This window comes from Colletotrichum phormii, assembly GCF_030913505.1.
Source record: "Colletotrichum phormii strain CBS 102054 chromosome Unknown BDP81scaffold_21, whole genome shotgun sequence".
In the NCBI taxonomy this organism is placed as follows: Eukaryota; Fungi; Ascomycota; class Sordariomycetes; order Glomerellales; family Glomerellaceae; genus Colletotrichum; species Colletotrichum phormii.
This window is the reverse complement of record NW_026851463.1, coordinates 771,296-791,417: the sequence shown is the minus strand read 5'-3', so window position 1 is coordinate 791,417 and position 20,122 is coordinate 771,296. Positions and strand designations below refer to the sequence as shown.

Sequence of the window (20,122 nt, the reverse complement as noted above, 5' to 3'; positions counted from 1 at the left end):
CGTTCGCGACGACGTTGCCCTGTGAGGGGTCCCGATCCTTCAGGTGATGATTGCCTTCTCACCTTCCCGTCTTGGCGGGCTTACCTATCGGCCGAACAGACCCACAATTGCCGATTTCGGCCCCGAACACTCGGCCGGGCGGCCCGGGGGAAGAAACTCAGCTTCAATCGAGAGCCCAACAAGGCGAGCACACATACAGTGAAGATGAATTTGTACAATTGGGATCTGTTTATCATTACAAGAAACATAGAGACTCATAAATATGAACTAAGAAAGCACCCCCTGGCCCCAACTCAGACATCCGTCTTCCGGTCATGCGGAAACGGGGCTTCTTTTGATTCCTTGCCCGAGGAGTCGCCTCTGCCCAAGGGCTTCGTCTCGCTCGAATCCAGATCCACACTCGCTCTCCATCCCATCCACCACCGGCCGCTGAACAGCTCTTCCATCCTCTCCATGGGGATGCCCTTCGTCTCCGGTGCCCACAGGCCGAGGACGACGAGGCCGACACCGCAAACGCACGCCCAGAACACGTATGCGCCCCACACGTCGAGGCTGACAAACATGTTGGGCGTCACACGCACCACGGCGAACTGGAAGAACCAGTGCAGGGCCATGTTACTCGCGTAGCAGACGCTGCGGATGCGGGTCGGGTAAATTTCCGTGCCGTAGAGGTATTGTACCGTGCACAAGCCGATGGACCAGCCGACGGCGTAGATGAAGACGGAGGCGATGGCGGCGTCGGAGGCGGACTTGTTCGTGCCGTCGATCCAGATGGCCATGTAGATGGCCATGTACACGTGCGTGATGCATTGCAGGAACAAGCCTGTCATGAAACACCGGCGGCGACCAAAGACGTCGACGAGACCCCACGTGAAGACCATGGTGAAGACGAGCTTCACAGCACCGTACGCGCCGCTGGTAATGAGAGACGTGTTATCGCCAACCACACCGGCATACCGGAAGATCTCGGGGATGTAGTACGTGATGCCGTTTCCGCCGGACCATTGCGCGACTGTCTGCATGACGGCACCGAGGAGGAAGCGCGTGCGGTACGTAGGGATCGTAGCGATGTCCTTGATGATGGCCCAGGTGGACGAGTCGGCGAGAATCTGGTCCCGCATACGGATCTGTTCGTGGATCTCGTCGTATTCAAGGGCGAGGGCCTGGTCGCTCGGGGAGGCGTGCCGGAGCTTCGCGAGGACGGCGAGGGCTTCGTCGCCGCGGTCTCGGGAGGCGAGCCAGCGGGGGGTGTCGTCGAGGAAGAAAGAGGTGACGAAGGCTATGCCTACGGGGATGAGGGGGATGGCGATGACGAGGCGGTACTGCATCCTCGTCGCGGCGAGCGTCGCGTTCGCAGCGTAGTTGACGAAGAAGCCTGGACCATGGTAGGTCAGTACGTGGGAACAACGGGCTTGTGATACCAGGGTTTACTCCGGGAAGGGTGCCTTACCAATGGTGAGGAATGACAGTAACACGATCATGTAGATACTAACGACCATGCCGCGCGACCTCGCGGGCGCAATCTCGGAGAGGTATAGCGGCGCAACGACTGTGAGTCCTCCGGCGCCGAGTCCGCCCCAAATACGAGCAAACAGCATCAGGCCCAGGATGCCGGACGAGAAGACCTGCATCAAGGCCCCGGTCATCCAAACGGCGATGAAGAGCTGCCATGCCCTCAATCGTCCAAGGCGGTCATTTACGGCGAGCGCGATGATGGAACCGAAGGCGGCGCCGAGGACTCCAAAGGACGAGATGTTTGCCTTGCGGTCAGCCAGACCAGACTCGTTGCCCTTCCAGAGACTCGAGACGAGACCGAAATCCTCCTTGAAGGACGCAAGGCCCGTTGACGCGCTGAATCCGCCTTCATCGTAGCCTACGGGAAGCTAGTTAGCGCACCGCGGGTTTGTGATTTTTGGTGTGTGTGGACGGTGGAGTAAAAAAAAGGGACGGATCGCCTGTCAAGGTCGGACGGATGTTGACCGCAAGATCTAACGGGAACTGACTACTTACCCTTGGGAATAGACCCGCACGAGATAACGATGATGGTAAGGAGATAATAAGAGTTGAATTGGACCATCTTAAAAACCCCCCCCCGCGACGCCCTTTCTTTGCGTCGATATCGAGCGAAGGGTTCTGACGGATTGGACGAGAGATTTGGTTGCGGGCGCAAACCAAGAAAAGAGTTGCCAGCGGTTTGAAATGCAAAAAGAAGAATTTTCAAGCTTTTTTGTTCCAGTCGTAATTTTTGCCCCCTATTTTCCGATACGCAATCTCAGACGGGACGAGCTCGCACCAACACCCACCTCCGATCCCTCGCCTCACTTTATGTTCTTCGAATTCGCCCTATGGTCTTCGTACGGATAGAGAGTCTGTGTCACCGAATCTCGTTTCCCGTTGGACGGAAAACCGTCGTCGTTTGCTCCAAGACAAAAAAAAAAAAAAACCCGCGGGGTGTGTGTGGGTGAGGGGAACTCGATTCTATCCCACGGGGTAAGACGGCTGTAGTGCGCGGCCTGGGCCTCGCCCTCGATGGGAAACGGCCCAACGGGTAACCTCTCTCGATGTTCTCCGGATTTTTGGATGGGCCCTTGTGTGCCGGCCCTGGTTCAAGTGGTTTCGAACCCCACGATTTCGTTCGGCGGGCGATCGCGCGGGCAAGGAGAGGAGACGCGAGAGGAGATCTCGTGCAGAAAAGAGAGTGGGGGTAGACTGTATGGGTTCAGAGAGCTTCAGACCTCTTCGCAGGAGGCCATCGGACGTTGACCGAACGAAAAGGTCGCAGGAGGGGAGGCCGGGAGGGTGAAAGAAGAGCCTGGAGGAGACTACAGATGATGGAGGGGGGAACAATCTTAGTAATGTCACTCCACCATCGGCCGGGAGTTGCGTTCATCCAGTTCCCAAACTCTCTCCAAGACTCTCCAAGATTCCAATTGTCCAATGACTCCAATCCCACCACATTCACAGCCCTTCCCTCCCGCTGCGCCGCCCAAGTGCCGGACTTGGGGCTAAGGCAAGGGACCAATGTATCCCCCGACGTCAAGTTCGCAGTAGAGCTACATGATTTGGCCTATTCTGTACATTGGCGTCGAAACGGTATTCCCGGGGGGCTTCCGGCCGGGTTCCAGGCCACTCGTCCGTCCCATCTCTCTCCTAGACTCTTGCGACCAGCCTACCGCTGATCTCTCTCTGCTACCGGCTCTCTCTGTGGCTCTCACGCTCTCTCTCTCAGTCTCTCTCTCTCAACTCTCGGTCAACTTCCGACGGCCCTCGCAGCCGTACGTCGGTGGTCCGCGCCCTGACTCGTGGCGAACAGCGAGCAAAGTGACGCTGCCACTGCTTGCTTTGCTCTCTCTTCTTCCACCACCTAGCACGACCAAGGGCACCTAGCCACGCACCCACGGCAAGTATCCGTAGTCTCTGCAGTCTCTCTCCACGTCCGTGGTAAGTTTAAGGGCCGCTGTCCAATAACCCGAGGGCTTGGAGGCCAATCATCCCCTCCACTTTGTGACTTGACAACCGCTGCATGGTCGTCGGTCAGGTTCCATGGTGTGTGCTGAAAATAGGTGAAATAATGTATGCGTAAAGGTAGTTTGGACTCTTGATGTTACACGGTTACACGGTACACATCCGTAGTAGGGAAAACACCGCGCACATCGCCGTCCGCAACTACACTAGCAAAGCCGCATCTGCGCTACCTTGTGGTATCGGTCATCCTCCGAGCCCAACGCACCACCAAAAATCCAACCACCAAAACACCACATAGCAAAGCCTGCCATCTTTTCTGGTCTTTTTTTTTCTTCTTTTTTTCCCACTCCGGTCTCCTCTTCCTCAAACTCTCCATCTACGGGTCACATCTCCACTATCGTTCCTACTACTTGCTACTCCGTACCTCTTGCATGCTTCCTGCTGGAGACCGGAGGCGGGCGACTGGAGAACCACATCTCCTCTTGTATTATACAGCCGGTCATCTTCTTGAGGATGCTGCAACTCAATGATCCACACATCAACGAGCCGGGCCTTCGGCGGAATCTCACCAAGCGCCATGGGCCGACGTCCATATGTGCGCCTGCACCGCCGCCGTCATCGCACACCTACACCTGCTGCAACTCCTCCTCCCATGCCGCTGCCGCTCCCCGTCGTCGTAACAGTTGCGGATGACAGAAACCCCGTGTCGTCGGTCCTGTCGCCAGTTTGTTCACGCGAGGAGAAGGATTCATCCCTTCCATACCACTCTCAGCCCTCAACCACCCCTTGTCCTCTAGAGTCTCGTCAACTCCTCAGCAGCAGCAGCAGCAGCCTCTCTCACCTCTTTGCCTCCACCCGGGCCTTTTCATCTCTTACACATAGGGACGCCCTCACCATGCTACAAACCAAGCCCATCCTCCAGGCCCGTTCCACTCTCCTCCATCACATCAAATCCATCATGGCCCTCCTCCAGCCCATCATGGCACCAACTACACGGCGCAACGACGACAAGTTGATACCCAGAGTCGTCGCCGCAGCTACCACCACCGCACGGCGGAAACTGACTCTCCCGGAGCGGATCCCCCGCGGTGCGTGGGACTCACACATGCACGTCGTCGACCCGGCCGCCTACCCCTTGGCAAAGGACGCCGTCTACTGCCCCAAGACGCACCGCCTCGACCACGCCCTCGCTTTCGAGTCCTCCGTCGGCATCGACAACATCGTCCTCGTGCAGCCTTCCATCTACGGCAACGACAACACCTGCCTCCTCGACGCCTTGCGTGCCCTCGGTCCACGCCGCGGCAGGGCAGTGGTGGCTTTCGAACCCGGCAGCCTGTCTCAGAGCACACTGGCAGAGTGGCACAGGCTCGGTGTACGAGGCGTCCGGATCAACCTCTCCTCGGCGGACAAATCCCTCAACGCCATGGAGCTCGACTCTTTACTCCGTCGGTATGCCCACGACTGCAAGCCTCTGGACTTGGTGATACAGGTGTACATGCCCATGTCCATGATCGAGCTTCTCGAGCCCATCGTCCCGACGCTCGGCGTGCGCGTCTGCATCGATCACCTCGGACATCCTAGCATCAAGGACATGCCGTCACACAACCCTTACGATATAAAGGGCTTCAAGTCCCTGGCCAAGCTGCTCCGTGCTGGAAACACCTACGTCAAGTTATCGGCGCCGTACCGGCTGAGTTCCAAGGCCGATCATAGCGACCTGGAACCGATTGCGCGAGAGGTGCTTCACCTGCGGGGCAAGGACAGAGTCATCTTTGCGACGGACTGGCCCCATACCCGGTTCGAGGGTTTAGATATCCGGCCCTGGATGGAGACGGTGCTTGACTGGTGCGGGAAGGATGATGTTCTGGTTGACAGGTTGTTCAGGGGTAACGCGGAGGATCTATGGAGTGCCCGTCGCAGCAAATGATGCATCACATCAGCGATATGTTTCTGGTTGGCTTTACACCCTCTGAATAGCCTGCATTCTCTTTTACTAGCATAGCGTTGCTGCATGGCGGTTGTGTGGTTTTTTGAGCGGTTCATTCACAAAGCAACAATTACGTCGGCTTCCGACGCGACACGATACGATTTTATGACCATGAAGAAATACAGAATTTGTAATGATGGCTTTGGCTACAACTCAACTTTTTTTGCACTGTTCTGATTATGTGGTTTTAATGTGGTATGGCGCAAGAAGTACGGTGCTGCTCTTGGGCTCGTGTAAGTGCGTGTTTACGATAGTCTCGACTAATGCGGCAACCACCGCAACTCTAGAATAAGGTTTTCTACGTATTGGTAACTTGGTTATACGCTACCACAACTCTCTCTACCCCTGTAAGTCTATGTACAGCAACATGAGTAAACTTACCTTGGCTCATAATACCCTGAGGCATTGAGCCGGTCGTTTTTCCCCATCTCTTGGAGGTTGGAGTGCCGGCCCTTACGATTTACCACCAGCGGCCCCAGACTCTCAAAACGAATGACAACATGAGGGGACGTGGCAGCGCCGCCAAACCCTGAATTTGGAAAGAGACGGCCCGATAGTTCGGTGTTGTGTCTGCATCCCTCGGACGCGGGGCAGGTGAGGCCGCATATTGGAAATTCTGGAGGACGGCGTGGAAGAGGTATTATTATGCATGACACTGATCAGAGAATCTCATCAATGGCTACAAAGATTAGTCATCATATGATATGCCGTCTATCAAGTCTGCGATAGGGACAGTCCCACGCAAGTATCAAGGTGCTCAAGTCGATAGGCAATCCTCAACTCGCATCCTGGCAACTGGCGGCCTTGTGAATGCCTCCAAAGACCGGGGTTTGACACTGCATGCCCGCTTGCCCGCTTGCCCGTCACCGCCGGCGGAGAACACAACGCCACTTCGGCGGACGCATCTCTCGGACTGCAGGGTCAACGAAGCAGCCCGTCTTGGAGGGTTCTGGGACGGTGACGACTGATAGTGTCAGTGACAAGTAGGGTCCGGGGCGGCTCCACTCGCGGACGTGGGACCGGTTTTGGTGCAAGTCCGATACTTGAGCCTACTAGAGTTGAAATGGCATGGTGTCTGGAACCTTTGCCGGTGGTCCTTCTCAAAGCACGTCTTTCGTGGCAAAGATCTTATCATGGATGATGGGCCAGCGGGATTACGGATACGTATCGCTTAGCAGAGGTTGTGTGGGCGACCGACGTGAGTTGTTTTGTGACATCTAGGCGGGATGATTTAGACCGAAGACGTGTAGCTACGGATATCACGGCTCGCGGTGGGCATGTGGGATGAGATAGTGTCATCAGTCATATTCGAGATGCGCTAGCTTGATCGTATCTTCATCCTCTGCCTGTTGCGAAACCGAACTTGTTCAGGCAGAATTCTTGCCCGTGGGCTCTTACATATCTGACACCTTCCAAGCAATTCATCAACCACAGTAATATACAATTGTAGATTCGTATGGAGACAAAAGAAAAACTGCGGATAAACAAATTCGAGCTTCCTCTCTAAACCCCACACAATACCCATGGGGGACTTTCCAAAAGGGCAAACGAATCCCGGATTCCCAAGCAGCCGGTCAAAATTGCCGGATATGTACGGATTTCAGCATCCTGATCCTACTGTAACGTCCCCCAGCTTTCAAGCAGCGTAGCCCGCCACCAAGCCCGACTTCCGCAGAATGTCTGTCTGACAAGCATTCTCCGAGTTCCGGTCTCTTGGGAAGAAGAAGAGACTATAAGACAATTATTATCCAAGGTGGTCGAATCGGGTAACAATAGCCTCTGGGATACAAGTGCAACACTCTATTGTGCTTTTCCCCAGGGAAAAAGGCTTGTTCTTGGCCGTTTTGACTCGTGTGTCTTGCTACCCCTCCACATGACCCCTGGGGTAGTATGAGCTTTGCGGGGACAGACAGCATCGTTTCAAAGTCGAATGTGGAGAAGGCGACAATACATAGACTCCTTCACTTCATAGTCATCGTGCTCACTGGGAACCCGCAATAATGATACAAGGGAAATGTTTTTCCTTGATTCAATGTCCGATGACAAGTATCAAAACACCGCGGTTGAACTTTCACCCTCTACTTATTGAAGTATCCTCTGAACATTAAGAGATACCCCTCCTCCTCCGGATCCCACAACAACTTGACAAGGGGTCCCATAAGACGTTTCCCCTCCTCCCCACAAGTTACAACCCTTTTTGCAGATCCCCTCCATCCGAGGCACAAACGAATCGCCGATACATCATACCCCAGGCCTTGCAGCTGCCCCTCGCCGAGAGGTCATCTGCAAGTGCGGGCTGGGACTGCACGTGGGCACAGGCTCAAAGCATCGGTTTTCCTGTTGATCAAAGCATCAGACAGGGCCGTTCGTAGTAGAGGAACATTGATCAGCGTTGTCTCAAGGTCGTGGTTGCCGATGGCCTCCCGGTCCGTGGCATCAGCGAGACTTTTAGCAATCTATGCTTACAGCCTGCTGTAGGAACTTTGTTGTCATCTTAACAACAACAACACCAACAGAGAGTTTTGCAAAGGGACTAAAGAGACTGGCAGCAGCATGCCTGCCTGTATGCTTGGTCTGTGCCTCTAGATAGTTTGATTGGCAGCTCTCACATAAAGTTCCACCCACGGACGTATAGGGTACCTACTGCAGGGAACCAAACCCGCGCAGAATAGTTCCAACATGCTGAAAACTCAAAAATTGAAGATGCAAATCGCTTACCTATTGATCTATCTGTCTTATGACCAACTGGCAAAAGTGAATGCCCCCTCACGGGATTGAACCGTGGACCTTCGCATGGAGTGCCAAAGTACGAGTGCGACGCTCTACCACTGAGCCAAAGGGGCTTTTTCAAGCTGACATAATTGAGCTTGAGTTGCAATTATAATGATAGCAGTCCCAGCCGGCCAGCTATCCTCACAGTCGAGTCTAGTGCAAGCAGTTTCAAGAGTCATTCAACGTCGCGTTTGCAACGAAAAGACACGACCACCAAAGCAAGCAACCGGCCTCACCGTCTCCTCGGTGAACTTCCATCCCTCCCGGCCCCGGACCATCACCGACATTAAATCCCCCGAGAGTTTCACAGGAAGAACAAGCTTTTGTTCTTTCAACAGCTACAATGCGCACGAATACCCTCAATCCCTCGGTCCATGTCCGCGATAACAACCTCGGCCATCCCCCGTTGGCGTTGCCGGTAAACCGGAGGGTCTCCACCACAGATCCCCAGTACCATCGAACACATGGCGCGCAAATCAGATATCCATAATGTCCATCCGCCCACGGGCGTCTCGGCCAGAAAGAAAAGAAGTTGCGCAGAGAGTGTCCACTTTGCGGTCTCCTTTCTGGAAATGTTACTCACCGTCCAACCTCGTGCAAAGTTACGATAGACTCGGTCTTGAGACTTTACAGCGAGACTAACAGCGAGCATTTCCTGGAAATCTGCTACTCTTTGGGCCCTTTTCTCTTTATTCCAGGGAACTTATCCGTAAACGGCGCCGTAGTCCCGTGCGCAAAATCTTGTTTCCTACCCTTGACGAATCTTGGCCAAACTAGGAAGCGGAACAAAAAAAAAAAATCATTTCCATTTTTATCCTGTCATCGCAACCCACGAAACTTGGCAAACTCACTCATACTTCCAAATGTTCAAACCGGCCGGGACCCGAAACACCGCCCTCGGTAAACGTCCCGTAAAGCCCCCTCTCCCCCTCCATGGAGTATCAAACTCCCATAACGTCGGAACGTCCTTCCGACTTATTCAACCTCGGACCCTGGCCGTGTGTCGTACGGCTCGGGGGAACCATCTGATCCATTCACCCAGAGGACACCGCACCACAGTTTCGGTACCGCTGGTTCTCTTCTCAACCTCCCTACCCAGATCCAAACACGTCAGGCTATATCCTAAAAATGAAAACCGACTCAATGCCAGGAGCGAGTGAGTGAGAACAAGAGTGAAATACAGCGGCGCAAGAAACAGCACATGCGCACAGCATCACACCCGTCTCCAAGTCTAGGGCCCCGGCACTTCGGCCCTCCGGCTCTGATGATACCCCGAACGACATCCGCTCGCCCAATGAATCCCAATATCCCAATATCCCAATATCCCATACCGCTATGCCGCAAATGCCACATGCCAAATCTCTCACTCTTCCCTTGGTCCCTAGGCTGCTCGGTTCACAGGCTGGGCTGGCCTCCCCATGTAACCTCCGGACGCATCTTGCATATACACGCTAGTCCCCCCAGATTTTCCCATGAACGGAAATCCAGAACCCAATCCATAATCCTTTCCCTTCCTCCCCCATCCCACTTCCTCCGCTCGTTCACTCCTCTGTACTCCCACACCCCCTCGAGAAGCTCTGAACTGCAGTCCGTCATCATAAGAACCTCCGTACACGATCCTCCGTGGGTTACACAGCTCGGAAGTTGACCGAGAGCATTTGCGATTGCGAACCTTAAGAACCATCATGGGGGAAGATCTGTACTCCGTATGCATATCATTAGATCACCGCCCTCGACGCCCCCCCGTCTAACCCGCCGAGCCTAACCTCACCGATGATCAAACGCCGGTGATCATCGTCGACGTGGCGGAGGACGCGCCAAGCCGGGCCCAGCTTACACAGCCCTCCCGACTCTAGTTCCTCACCCCAGTCGCCGTGCAGTCACCAGTGCTTCAAGACGAAAACCACGCAAGTCGTGCTCACGGAAAAGTGAACCCATCTCCACGGATATGGTCTCTTAGTCTCTTTGCTTATCCACTGAACCCTCGATAAGACCAACCAAGAAAACAAGATTTCCAAGATGTCAAAACACTGGCACTCTCTACCTTGGCTCGAGACGGACGATGCCCGAGATCCTCAGACACTGAAGCCGAAAAAGCATCGTCGTTGCAACCAGACGATAAACCCCCATGTACCTACACCGGCAATCGCTTTCTCCCTCCCTCCGGCTGCCCAAAAAACTGCACAGCTCGGAACATGCCCGAGTGGAGCCCCCTCAACGCCATCCCCCAGGCCCAGGGCCCGGTGACCGTGCAGGCTCTCTCAACCACTTTTTCCAACGGTCACTCTCCGGGCCTTCGGTGGAAAGAATGGGGGACTGCGCGCAGGAAATGGGCCGATGAGGACCGGTACGCCAAAATTCGGGGCTTGATTTTGGCTGCGAACGATAAACCATGGGGAGGGTCCATTGCTGCTAGCAACGTTATATCATGACGGTATTCCGGGCTAAGGAAGGAAAATGGAGTGACGACACGGCACGCCGACGCGAATGAAATTGCCGACATTCACCGAGGCTTTTCGTTCGGTATTGAGGGAAGACTCAGCTCCGACCAGACTAGATCAGACCTGATCAGATCATTGCCCACAACATGGAGCAGTCTGGCGTCTTGACTAAGATCGTGGCGGGTGGTGTTGCGGGGGTTTCAGAAACGCTTGTCACTGTGAGTCGAAGGTCTCATCATCCATGTTCCCCGGGGACTAAACTTAGAACACGTGTATTGCATCTACGCACTCACTCACTCACTCACTCACTCTCACTTACACTCACTCACTTTTCACCTTCCCACTCAATGTACCAAGGAACCGGTCATGCGTAGATGATACGAACATGAGATGAACAGACCAGCAGAAAAGTCTCTTAACACCAAGTCTCCTGACACAATGTAGTACCCAGCAGAATACGTAAAGACACGCCGCCAACTACACTTCAAAGCAACCGCCAGCAATGCAGCATCCGCCACAACAACAGCCAACCCACCGCCCAGCTCCCTCGCCATCATCCGCGACACGGTCCGCACCTCAGGCATGAAGGGAATCTACTCCGGCGTCCAGGCCCTCGCAGCCTCCAACGCCGCAAAATCAGGCATCCGATTCCTCGCCTTTGAAACGACGCGCTCGAAGCTCGATGCGTTGGCCGGGGCGTCGACAGCAACTGCCCCGGGATCGGGCAGAAAGCCCCGCGCGGCGTGGATCAATATCGTAAGCGGTCTCAGCGCCGGCGTAGCAGAGTCCATCGCCGTCGTGACGCCAGGCGAAGCCATAAAGACCAAGATGATCCACGCCGCCGCCACCTCTTCCTCCACTGAAGCCGCAGGCAGCCGACTCGCGAACCGCGGCCTCATCAGCGCCGTCAGGGTCCTCGTCCGAGAAGAAGGCATCCGAGGCCTGTGGAGCGGGTTGACGCCGGTGCTGTGCAAACAGGGTACCAACAGCGCAGTGCGCTTCACGACGTTTGCGATGCTCCAGGAGCGCGTGGCGGCGCGGTGGCCTCAACTGGAAGGCGGCGTCGGGAGTACGCTTGTCCTGGGCGGGATTAGTGGTGTCTTTACGGTGTACGCGTCGATGCCGTTTGATAATATCAAGACGAGGATGCAGAGCGTGCAGAGTGTTGATGCGCGGTATACTGGTATGATGGACTGCGCTGCGCGGATTTGGAGGAGTGATGGGGTGACTGCTTTTTGGAGGGGCACGTCGCCGAGGTTGGTGAGATTGACTGTGAGTTGCTATTGCTGTGCGGAAAAGGGGATGATGATGGGACTGGAGCTTTTGGCTAATATGGATGTGTATAGCTCTCGAGCGGCATCACGTTCACGGTGTATGATCAAGTTGTGCGTCTGATGAAGTCGTCGCAGACAAGTCAGAAAGCAAACGGCTTGCAACGCCTATAAGGAAAGCCAAAACGTCGCGGAACCGGGGTGACGGAATCTCTCTTTCTTTCTTTCTTTTCTTTTTTCGGTAATTTTGGTAAGTGACACTTTGATGCATAATTGAATGCGTTTTTGCTTGCTTTGCTATTCATCTATCGCGCCAACTCTGACGCTCAACGGTTCTATAGAAGACATGGTCTGGAAGACCTGCGGATCAATGGCAAAGGCCTCGGGGCCGAGGGTGTCGACAAAGGGGAAGTTGTAAATCTGCTCGGGGGAGCTGGTGGCCTCGGGGCCGGGCGGCACGGACGTGGGGGGCATGTTGTTCTCGGCGCCGGCGCCGTGTCGGCTCTGCTGCGGGATGCCGTAGGTTGCCATTGGCGGCGTCGCGGCCGTCTTGGGGAGGCCGAGGGTGCCAATATCGATGCCTAGGCCGACGAGCTCGCGGGTGATGAGGTTGAGGGCGCTGCTGATGACTAGGGGCGGGGTGAGGTCAGTCAGAGTTACGAGTTGGATCTGGCTCCCCCCTTCCGTCTGGAATATGTCGGAGGGAAGGAGGAATGCTTCAACGTCATTACTCACCTGGGTTGATACGCTTCACGGATGCCAGGATACGGACACAGTACTCTAGCCGGCGCAGGGCTTGCGTGTCCTCGACGCTGGACTGCACCTGGAGCAGGAAGATGGACGCCGCAATGTACACGCTATACGAAAGGGAGAGCACGCAGTGGCTGATGCCGAAGGAGCGGCAGAAGAGGTCGAAAATGGCGATGATGCCCGTCGCCGAAGTCACGCATTCGCCGAGGTACCGCTGCACCGGCTGCAAGTTATCGCCTACCCTTCCTCGCTGGGACAGCATGGGGCGGTAGAGGAGGATCTTGAAGGTGCGGTAAAGCACGCTGGGGTCCCGTTGTCAGCATTTCAACTTCAGACTGGGGTGAACGGCAGTGTTGAACCGGACTTACTTCAACGTGATGATGTGCGATGGCGGCGCCAGGGCCGGGAGGGCCGTGGGCTCAATCTTTAGGTGTGGAGGAAGCTCGTCCCACCACTGCCGCAGGGCGACTTCTTGCTTGGCGAGACAGTCCTGCATCTCGGCCTGGCTGTTGGGCCTCACGGGGTCGTACATGTGGACAAGAATCTCGTTGAATGTTATCGAGAGTCGGCACATTTGCATGAAGCACGAGGTGGAGTGCGCCGCCGCGGGGGGATACTTCCAGCCGCCTTCCGGTACGACGCCAAACGGCGTCCACGACTCATTCTCGGCCGAGTCGTCAACTATCATCTCGCTGGTCAGCATACATACACCCTATTGGGAAACCCAACCTTTGGACCTCCAGAGAAAAACACAACATACACATGATCTGCGGTGGCGAAACCGAGGTCTGCTGCAACGAAGGCGAACGCCCGAGGTACAGACTAATCATCTTGTCCCAGAAATAACAACTCCAAAACAGCCGGTGACGAATCTCGACATCCTCATCAGCGAGCTGCACGGAACCGGGGTACCGCTGCCCATCGACGCAGATGCCGAGGTGGTCGATGATGCGGAACGCGAGGCCGCTGTACGTCCACGCCTGGGCGCTGTTGCCGACGCTGCACTCCTGCGCGCTGAGGAGCAGGAGGGTCTGTACGGTGGGAATGGAGCAGACGCCCTGGCTGAGCTCCTCAAAGACCATGCTGCGCGCGTGCTTGCCGAAGAGGGCGCCGCCGTCGTAGAATTCGTCGAGTTTTTCTTTTGTCGCTGGGTCGCTTCGGCCCCAGCGGATGGAGTGGGAGAGGACTGCGTTCATGAGGGTGTGGGAGTAGTATGGTCCTAATGTCTGCATGTCACCTGGAAGAGGTGGTCAGTTTGGGGGTGCAGGGAGGAGGAATGGGGGCGTCCTCACGTGTAAAGGCAGGTCTGTAGATGAAGTTGAAGAGAGGTTGGATCCAGCACCAGTGGACGTTCAGCAGATATTGGAACGGTTCCTAGACGAGTATCAGCCCGGCTCACATATCACCTTTGCGCGGCCAGTTGACCGGGGTTTAGAGGGAAGAACCATACCGGTATGTCGGACATGTTCTCAAGTGCTCTTTGCTGCCAGGCATTGGCCACAAGCCTCTCACGCCTCTGCATAGCCTGATCAGACGTCGACTGCTGGTCCCTCGAGCCAGACGGCCTATCATTCGGCAGCTGGAAGAAGCTCGTCGAGCCATGATAGGTAATGGCGCCTTTGTCGTCGACCTTGAGGCCCTTGAAGCTCTCGCTCACAGACTCTTCATCTTGCGACTCAAAGTGGTGAGGGTCCGTCATGGGCGACTGGCCCGCTGAAGGCCCGATGCTGGGCGATGATGTCCGGGAGGGATCTGATGGACCGGCTCCGGCTCCCGTCCCGGATGGCGCGTGAGCCCTCGCTGCGGCGAGCTGTGCCTCTAGTTCCTTTATACGATGCTCCAGCCGTGACGTGTATGACAACGTCGGGTTACTTTTTGTCCGACATGGTCAGCACGCCTCTCATGTTACACAGAAGTGGGCATAGAAGGTAAGGGGAGGGGCGCATGAGATCGGGGATAACTCACAGTTTATAGACGCACTCATCCGCGCGGGCAGCACAGCGATTACATGTCGGCTGCTCTCCGCCACATTTCACCTGTCGTCAAGGTCCGGGTCAGTATCAGCTCACACCGTCGTACTCCGATCCGTTCGCGACGCCGCCGTGCCGGAAGTTGTGCATGATGTCCGTCACCCCGATTCGCTCCCACGCTCTTCCGTTCCGTGATGCCGTTCCCCCATCCCTCCCCCAGCCCCCCCGCCGTTCTCCTGGGAGTCGATCCCCCGCCATGTAGTGTATCCCAAGCCTGGTTACCTCAGGCAGGATCATCAAACATTGACCGAGCCTCCGCTGTCCTCCACGGACCCGGGTGGTGGCAGGGGTGCGGGTTGTGGCGCGGAATGCGGGAAATGAGGCGCACCACGGCGGAGGGGTGGTGCCGAAGAGAGACAAGGTGGGGGACGGAAAGGACTCAAAACGCGCGCGAGAAAGATACAGAGACAGTTAGAGAAAGAAACAGAACAAACGTACCTTGCGACGACGACATGGTTCGCACGAAAAGGCGCTCTTCTTGATGGCCCTCGTGGAGGACATGGTGATGTTCCATGGGCTAATTTTCTGCCTTGCCCTCTGCTTGCGCCTGGTCTGGGTCCCCGAAGTTGATGCGGGACGGAAGAAAGTTGAACTTGCGCGCCCTGGGCGCTGGGCGCTGGTGGAGAAGGAGAATAGCGAGATCGGGCTGGGCCTCTTCTCTATCTGTCCGTGAGGTGGTCTGCTTGAGCCCTGTTGAGGTCCTATGCTGGGATGCGGCGCTTGCAATTGACCATTCCAATGGTGAGGTGACTTGGGCTGCGCAGGCGCTGCGCCTGGAACGGCTTCGGCCGGGTCGGGAAAGTCGGGAATCGCGGGACCGGACCCCACTCCACTCTTCAGCACCTTCTCTGCTAATTTTCCGCCCTAAGGCCAACTGTGACGCGCCTGAGACGTCCCATGAGCGAATCAGGATCCACTTTGTAGGTCTTCTAACCAATCATCGAGCTCGGCCTTGGTTCTAGACCCACTACTTTTTCCTGGTCAGCGGCTTTCCCCGATACGTCTCTCCGATAATCGCCCCGCTGAGGTGAGTGGACCCCCTTCACCGAGAAACGGCCTTCCGTTCCCCACCGATGAAGGTGTAGCTGTCACTCACCGAGACACCGAGATGACCATAAAAACCTCAAACACACCCCACGGTATTACTTGCCTTCCCAGCCTCTAGATACGTTTCCCCCTTCACTTTCTAAGCCTTGTGAGATGCGCGTGGACTACAAGCGAGGCCTTTCACTTTCCCAGGCATGGCGAAGGCCAGGGCCAGACAGCCGGGTACGCCAAGCCTTTGCTACGCCGTACGATTGCAGTAGAGACCTCAAAGGGGACTGACTGACTGGTCTACGGACCTCTCTCCTTCTTGATCGAGACTCGACTGAAAACCGAGTGCCTTATATACAAACCTCACAGCCCACAATTAAGATGAGCTGGATTGAATTTCCGTGTTCCTAGGGAAAAGGTTCCAGCCGCTGGATCAAGCCAGTAGAGATCGCGCCGACGCCAAATCTTGCGCCTTCAGCTTCAATCGCACGCGCCTCCACTCTTACAATGTCATCATCCGCTACGATAACCTCGTCTCCCACGCGCACGAGCTACACATCATGGTCAGCCACTCCGCCCGCCGAATGTCGCACCCCCAAAGATACACTCACCATGGATCTCTACTGCGGCGGGCACTATGCGGTCTCCCAGGGCGGATGCCCTGCCGGCTACTGGTCATACTGCGGCTCCGAGGGGGGGGGTACCGCCAGTCCGGTCTTCTCGACGCTCACGACCACCAACGGAAAGAAGACATCCTTGAAGTCTGTGAGATCTATGGAGAGCCACTCCGTAGTAATATGCTGTCCAGGGCGAGAGACCAACCCGTTGCCACAAAAAAAGAAAGAAAAAAAAAATTGAATTTGTCCACCGCGTCTCATCCAAGTTCTCACTTTAACGCGAAATTCCTGCATAGCGCGTTGCCCTGGTCATGCGCAACAGCCAGTTTCAGGCCGGCCGAAACCGATTGCATCCTGACCACGACCGCCGGCTACCTCGCCTTCAACAAGGCCGAGACGTCGCTCTCGCCAATCTACGCCTACGGCGTAACCGTCTCCCTAGCTGTACGCGACGCCGTAGCATACACCAGTATATCACCTAATTACGAGACAACCTACGTTGGAGAGGGAAAGCCTACTACCGTGTGGTGCGATAATGAGTACTGCATGGGCGCGTTCGATACGCCGATGACGTCCATCTATTCCTACCCATACGCAACAGCTACGAGCGGAGACACGGCCACATCAGCGGGGCCGTCCGTCCCGCAGCCGCCGGAGAAGATGGGACAGCTCAGCCCGCTGGCCATCGTTGCGATTACGGGGTTGGCGGGGGCCTTACTACTATCGCTCGCACTTCTGTCTCCTTTCGTGGGCGAGTATCAACGGCGCAAGAAGCGGCAGAGTCCATCGGGGGCAGTCAATACTCGGTGAGCGCGCGATTTTGCTTTGAAGGCGCTGGATGAACAAGATGAAAGCGGGGCGTTTTGTGGTTTGTGGAAAGTGGTTGTGAAATTCTTGATTAATGGTATCTTCTTTTTTCCGCTGGTGGGTATCTCTTCATGGTGTTTTTCTCAAGCAAAATGCAATGGGCGCCAGAAGTCAGTACCTCTCTACCCTGTCCCTGAAATGCAATCCAGTAATCCAGTCCCTGTGCTCTTAACGCCTCGCCAAATAGACTGCCCAAAAGCGTACAAAAAATCGCCGAACAATGCTTTGATGCACTACACCTGCATCATCTCACTTTCATGCCGTGTCCTGTCGTTGGTGAACTCGAACCAGGCTCGCGAAAGCAGACCAAACTCAGACATCCTGGCGGGGGAAATGTTAGTATCGATGAGCGATAAGATGAGAAGGAGTGAGATGATGGGTGGGGTGAGAGATGAAGTGAGAGTGAGAGTGAGGATATGAGTTGGAGTGAGATTGGGAGTGAGGGTGAGAGCGAAGGTATGGCATCAAACAAGGTAGCTCGACTTACATGATAAGTCCCATTAGGAACGCCAGAGCGGCCTCGTACTGGATGTACGGATACGCGTAATACCCGTTGGACTTCTTCGACTCAATCTGAATGACAAGCAGGATCCAGCAGATGGTGGTGCCGAGCGTGAAACACAACTCCATGCCGAAATGGAAATGCTTCGGGATACCGCCCCGGTAGGCATCTCTTTTGCGCCAGATGACGGTGACGAGTGACCAGATGAGAAGAATACACGACTGTAAAATGGTCAGCCAACCGCCTCCGAAACTCATCTCAGAAAACCGGCATCTATATGTCGGTATCCCTCAAGACATGCTGGAAGGCAAAAACTTACAATCGGTACAGACAACCACAAGCTGTAAAAAATAGGATCCGCAGGGCTCGTCGAGTCGTTGAGGTACTTGCCCCTCCGCGAGCAGTAGATGTTGATATTCAGAAAGATAACGACCAAAGGCACGATGATGGCGAGCTGGCGCAGGACGTAGTACATGTACGTGCACCGCCTCCTCTTGCGGTTGAAGCGCTCATTCTCGGGTGATTTTGCGCTGCCGCTGGATCGACAGCTTCGGCCGCCGCCGGGTTGTTGACCGTACCAGTACTGCTGACGCGAGATGCTTCGCGATGATATTGATGCGGCGTCGTCGTTGTTGTAGTAGTATACTTGCGTGACCTGCTCGTCGTTGGCGTACATTTGACCTCCTGGTGGTTGGTTGTATCCCTGGCTGTAGGGCGGCGCGGAGTAACCTTGGTGGGTGTAGGCGCCGTTTTGGAGGGACATGGCGGGCGACAGTGTGGCGGTTGTATGGCTCTGTAGCTTCTTCCCCTTTTCCTATAATCCTTTATTTTACTCCGTCTCGAATTCCTTCAGTCGTGCAAGTCGTCCTTTGATATCTTTCTTCAGTGTGAACCTCCAAGTCAACACCACATGCAATAGGTTGCAGGCATGAGGGAACTTTGATATGGGGACGTGAGTGAGTGGTGCTTGAGTGAGCGAGTGAGTGGACTTCTGAAAAGGCTCCGAGTGGGCACGGAAGAGAGGCGAAGAGGCTGAAGAACCGGATACCGAAAAAAGCTCATAAGACGGGAATATGTACGGCGGGCTTCAGCGACCATTTTAGTCTTCCAGGGGCGCGGGGTGTGAGAAGGTAATGAAGTGATGAAAAAGCCCAGAGACCGCCGAGATGCTCTAATTGCGCCTGACCCTCTCCCAAGAAAAGACCGAGAAAAACTCAAAACGGAAGGGCGAAAAAAGACAGAGTCAAGACTTCAAAGAGGGAAATGCGGGGGGGGGCAGCAGAAAAGAAAAAGGTGCCTGTGGCCTGGCAAAGTCTGGGCATTCGGCCTGGGCAGAGAGGAACAAGGAGAAATAGAATTCACTTCTGTACGAGAGGAAAAAAATACACCAAGCACACATGAGATCTTGGCATTGCACTCTGTGAGAGACTGGAGAGGTCTCAAATGTGCTGCCCGCCAAGTCGCGCTATCAGCTCACTGACTCCAGAACTGGCCACAGAGGCCGTCTTGGCCCGCCTAGGCTCGTAGGGGGGTGATGCCCATTCACATTTCACGATGATGTTGTCTTGGCAGGCTTGGCCCTAGGCAACACTGTTCCTTGGGGGCCTTGGGGGGGCGTGTCCTGTCCAGCTTGGGGATCACTTTCGTGACTTCGTCCAGTTCATCCCTTGGCACACCCGCGGCAGCAAAAGGGTTTTGCCAAGAAACCGCCAGCAGAACAGAGCGCGGCGAGCCACATGTTGGGGCAACTTGGGGGGGGGGCACGGGGGGAAAGCAGCAACGCCTGTTAGTTCTGCCAGACGCTGTTTGTTCGGTTATAATTGTCGGGATAAGGGGGCTGTTGTGACGCTTGGAACAGTTACAGCCAAACCCGCCAAGAAGGCTGCGGCCTGCCGCCCTCCCACCAAGCAGAACTCTCAGACTCCAGGTCCGCAGGCGCCGAGAGGGAACGGTGAAGGAGTGGCATGCGCTGGCCTAGCCATCTAGCCTCCTGGGCAGCTCGCTGAGCCGGCGCTATTGGCCTTGTGATGTCTTGGGAGTTGAGGTTATCAGTAAGAGGTAGGTAGCACGGCAGCACAGTACCTAGCACCACAGCACGAGCTTCATAATACCTAGTGCCTGGTGCTGCTGAGCACTGCAGGGCCGCAGGCAGAGAGAGAACGCTCGCTGCCAAGAGCCTTGGGAATTCTTGTCTCGGACGCGATAGTCTGACTTGTCGTACAGTGATAAGGTGGCAGTCGACTGGTGAGATTCGCCATGCCTTTTGGCGCGCCTGTCCGACTCGGCATACCTCAGCAGTGCCGTGACCGGTCCAATTTCCCATCCCGCCGTGCCAATTGCCATATGTCTCCTGTCCTCCTCTAAGCTTCTGGGCAGCGCGGAAAG

At 55.5% G+C, this 20,122-nt stretch overlaps 6 protein-coding genes and 1 non-coding gene across 7 annotated transcripts; 3 read left to right on the top strand and 4 right to left on the bottom strand.

Annotated features, from left to right (window-relative positions):
* Positions 1 to 211: 211 nt before the first annotated feature.
* Positions 212 to 2,277, bottom strand: BDP81DRAFT_101057 (general substrate transporter). Its single transcript, XM_060581370.1, has 3 exons — positions 2,011 to 2,277; positions 1,451 to 1,873; positions 212 to 1,375 (listed from the first exon to the last, which is right to left on the bottom strand). Exons 1-3 carry the CDS (start codon positions 2,075 to 2,077, stop codon positions 294 to 296), a joined length of 1,572 nt encoding a protein of 523 aa, XP_060441261.1. The 5' UTR covers positions 2,078 to 2,277; the 3' UTR covers positions 212 to 293.
* Positions 2,278 to 4,198: 1,921 nt separating this feature from the next.
* On the top strand, positions 4,199 to 5,655 carry BDP81DRAFT_436510 (amidohydrolase). Its single transcript, XM_060591137.1, has one exon. The coding sequence runs from the start codon at positions 4,361 to 4,363 to the stop codon at positions 5,390 to 5,392; it is 1,032 nt and encodes a 343-aa protein (XP_060441260.1). The 5' UTR covers positions 4,199 to 4,360; the 3' UTR covers positions 5,393 to 5,655.
* Positions 5,656 to 8,211: 2,556 nt separating this feature from the next.
* BDP81DRAFT_t277 lies at positions 8,212 to 8,295 on the bottom strand. Its single transcript has one exon. It is a non-coding gene; the product is annotated as a tRNA-Thr (tRNA).
* Positions 8,296 to 10,811: 2,516 nt separating this feature from the next.
* On the top strand, positions 10,812 to 12,377 carry BDP81DRAFT_499894 (mitochondrial carrier protein; the record flags this gene model as incomplete). The annotated part of the gene is made up of 3 exons (XM_060595498.1): positions 10,812 to 10,824; positions 11,591 to 11,937; positions 12,012 to 12,377. The coding sequence occupies 3 exons, from the start codon at positions 10,812 to 10,814 to the stop codon at positions 12,108 to 12,110; spliced, it is 459 nt and encodes a 152-aa protein (XP_060441259.1). The 3' UTR covers positions 12,111 to 12,377.
* BDP81DRAFT_328637 (fungal-specific transcription factor domain-containing protein) lies at positions 12,234 to 15,217 on the bottom strand (the record flags this gene model as incomplete). The annotated part of the gene is made up of 8 exons (XM_060585234.1): positions 12,234 to 12,565; positions 12,672 to 12,988; positions 13,055 to 13,367; positions 13,447 to 13,923; positions 13,979 to 14,060; positions 14,137 to 14,557; positions 14,652 to 14,722; positions 15,155 to 15,217. The coding sequence occupies 8 exons, from the start codon at positions 15,215 to 15,217 to the stop codon at positions 12,234 to 12,236; spliced, it is 2,076 nt and encodes a 691-aa protein (XP_060441258.1).
* Positions 15,218 to 16,178: 961 nt separating this feature from the next.
* On the top strand, positions 16,179 to 17,323 carry BDP81DRAFT_100940 (uncharacterized protein). Its single transcript, XM_060581369.1, has one exon. It carries the CDS (start codon positions 16,312 to 16,314, stop codon positions 17,176 to 17,178), a length of 867 nt encoding a protein of 288 aa, XP_060441257.1. The 5' UTR covers positions 16,179 to 16,311; the 3' UTR covers positions 17,179 to 17,323.
* Positions 17,324 to 17,718: 395 nt separating this feature from the next.
* Positions 17,719 to 18,500, bottom strand: BDP81DRAFT_464205 (uncharacterized protein; the record flags this gene model as incomplete). Its single annotated transcript, XM_060594127.1, has 2 exons — positions 17,719 to 17,958; positions 18,057 to 18,500. 2 exons carry the CDS (start codon positions 18,498 to 18,500, stop codon positions 17,719 to 17,721), a joined length of 684 nt encoding a protein of 227 aa, XP_060441256.1.
* Between the last annotated feature and the right edge of the window lie 1,622 nt (positions 18,501 to 20,122).

What these genes read in the sequence shown, in the direction of transcription:
- BDP81DRAFT_101057 (XM_060581370.1), bottom strand. Translation starts at nt 2,077, where the DNA reads ATGGTCCAATTCAACTCTTATTATCTCCTTACCATCATCGTTATCTCG. An exon ending in GTGCGGGTCTATTCCCAAGG is followed by an intron (nt 1,874 to 2,010) that starts GTAAGTAGTCAG and finishes AGCTTCCCGTAG; the next exon opens with GCTACGATGAAGGCGGATTC. An exon ending in ACTGTCATTCCTCACCATTG is followed by an intron (nt 1,376 to 1,450) that starts GTAAGGCACCCT and finishes ACCATGGTCCAG; the next exon opens with GCTTCTTCGTCAACTACGCT.
- BDP81DRAFT_436510 (XM_060591137.1), top strand. Translation starts at nt 4,361, where the DNA reads ATGCTACAAACCAAGCCCATCCTCCAGGCCCGTTCCACTCTCCTCCAT.
- BDP81DRAFT_100940 (XM_060581369.1), top strand. Translation starts at nt 16,312, where the DNA reads ATGGTCAGCCACTCCGCCCGCCGAATGTCGCACCCCCAAAGATACACT.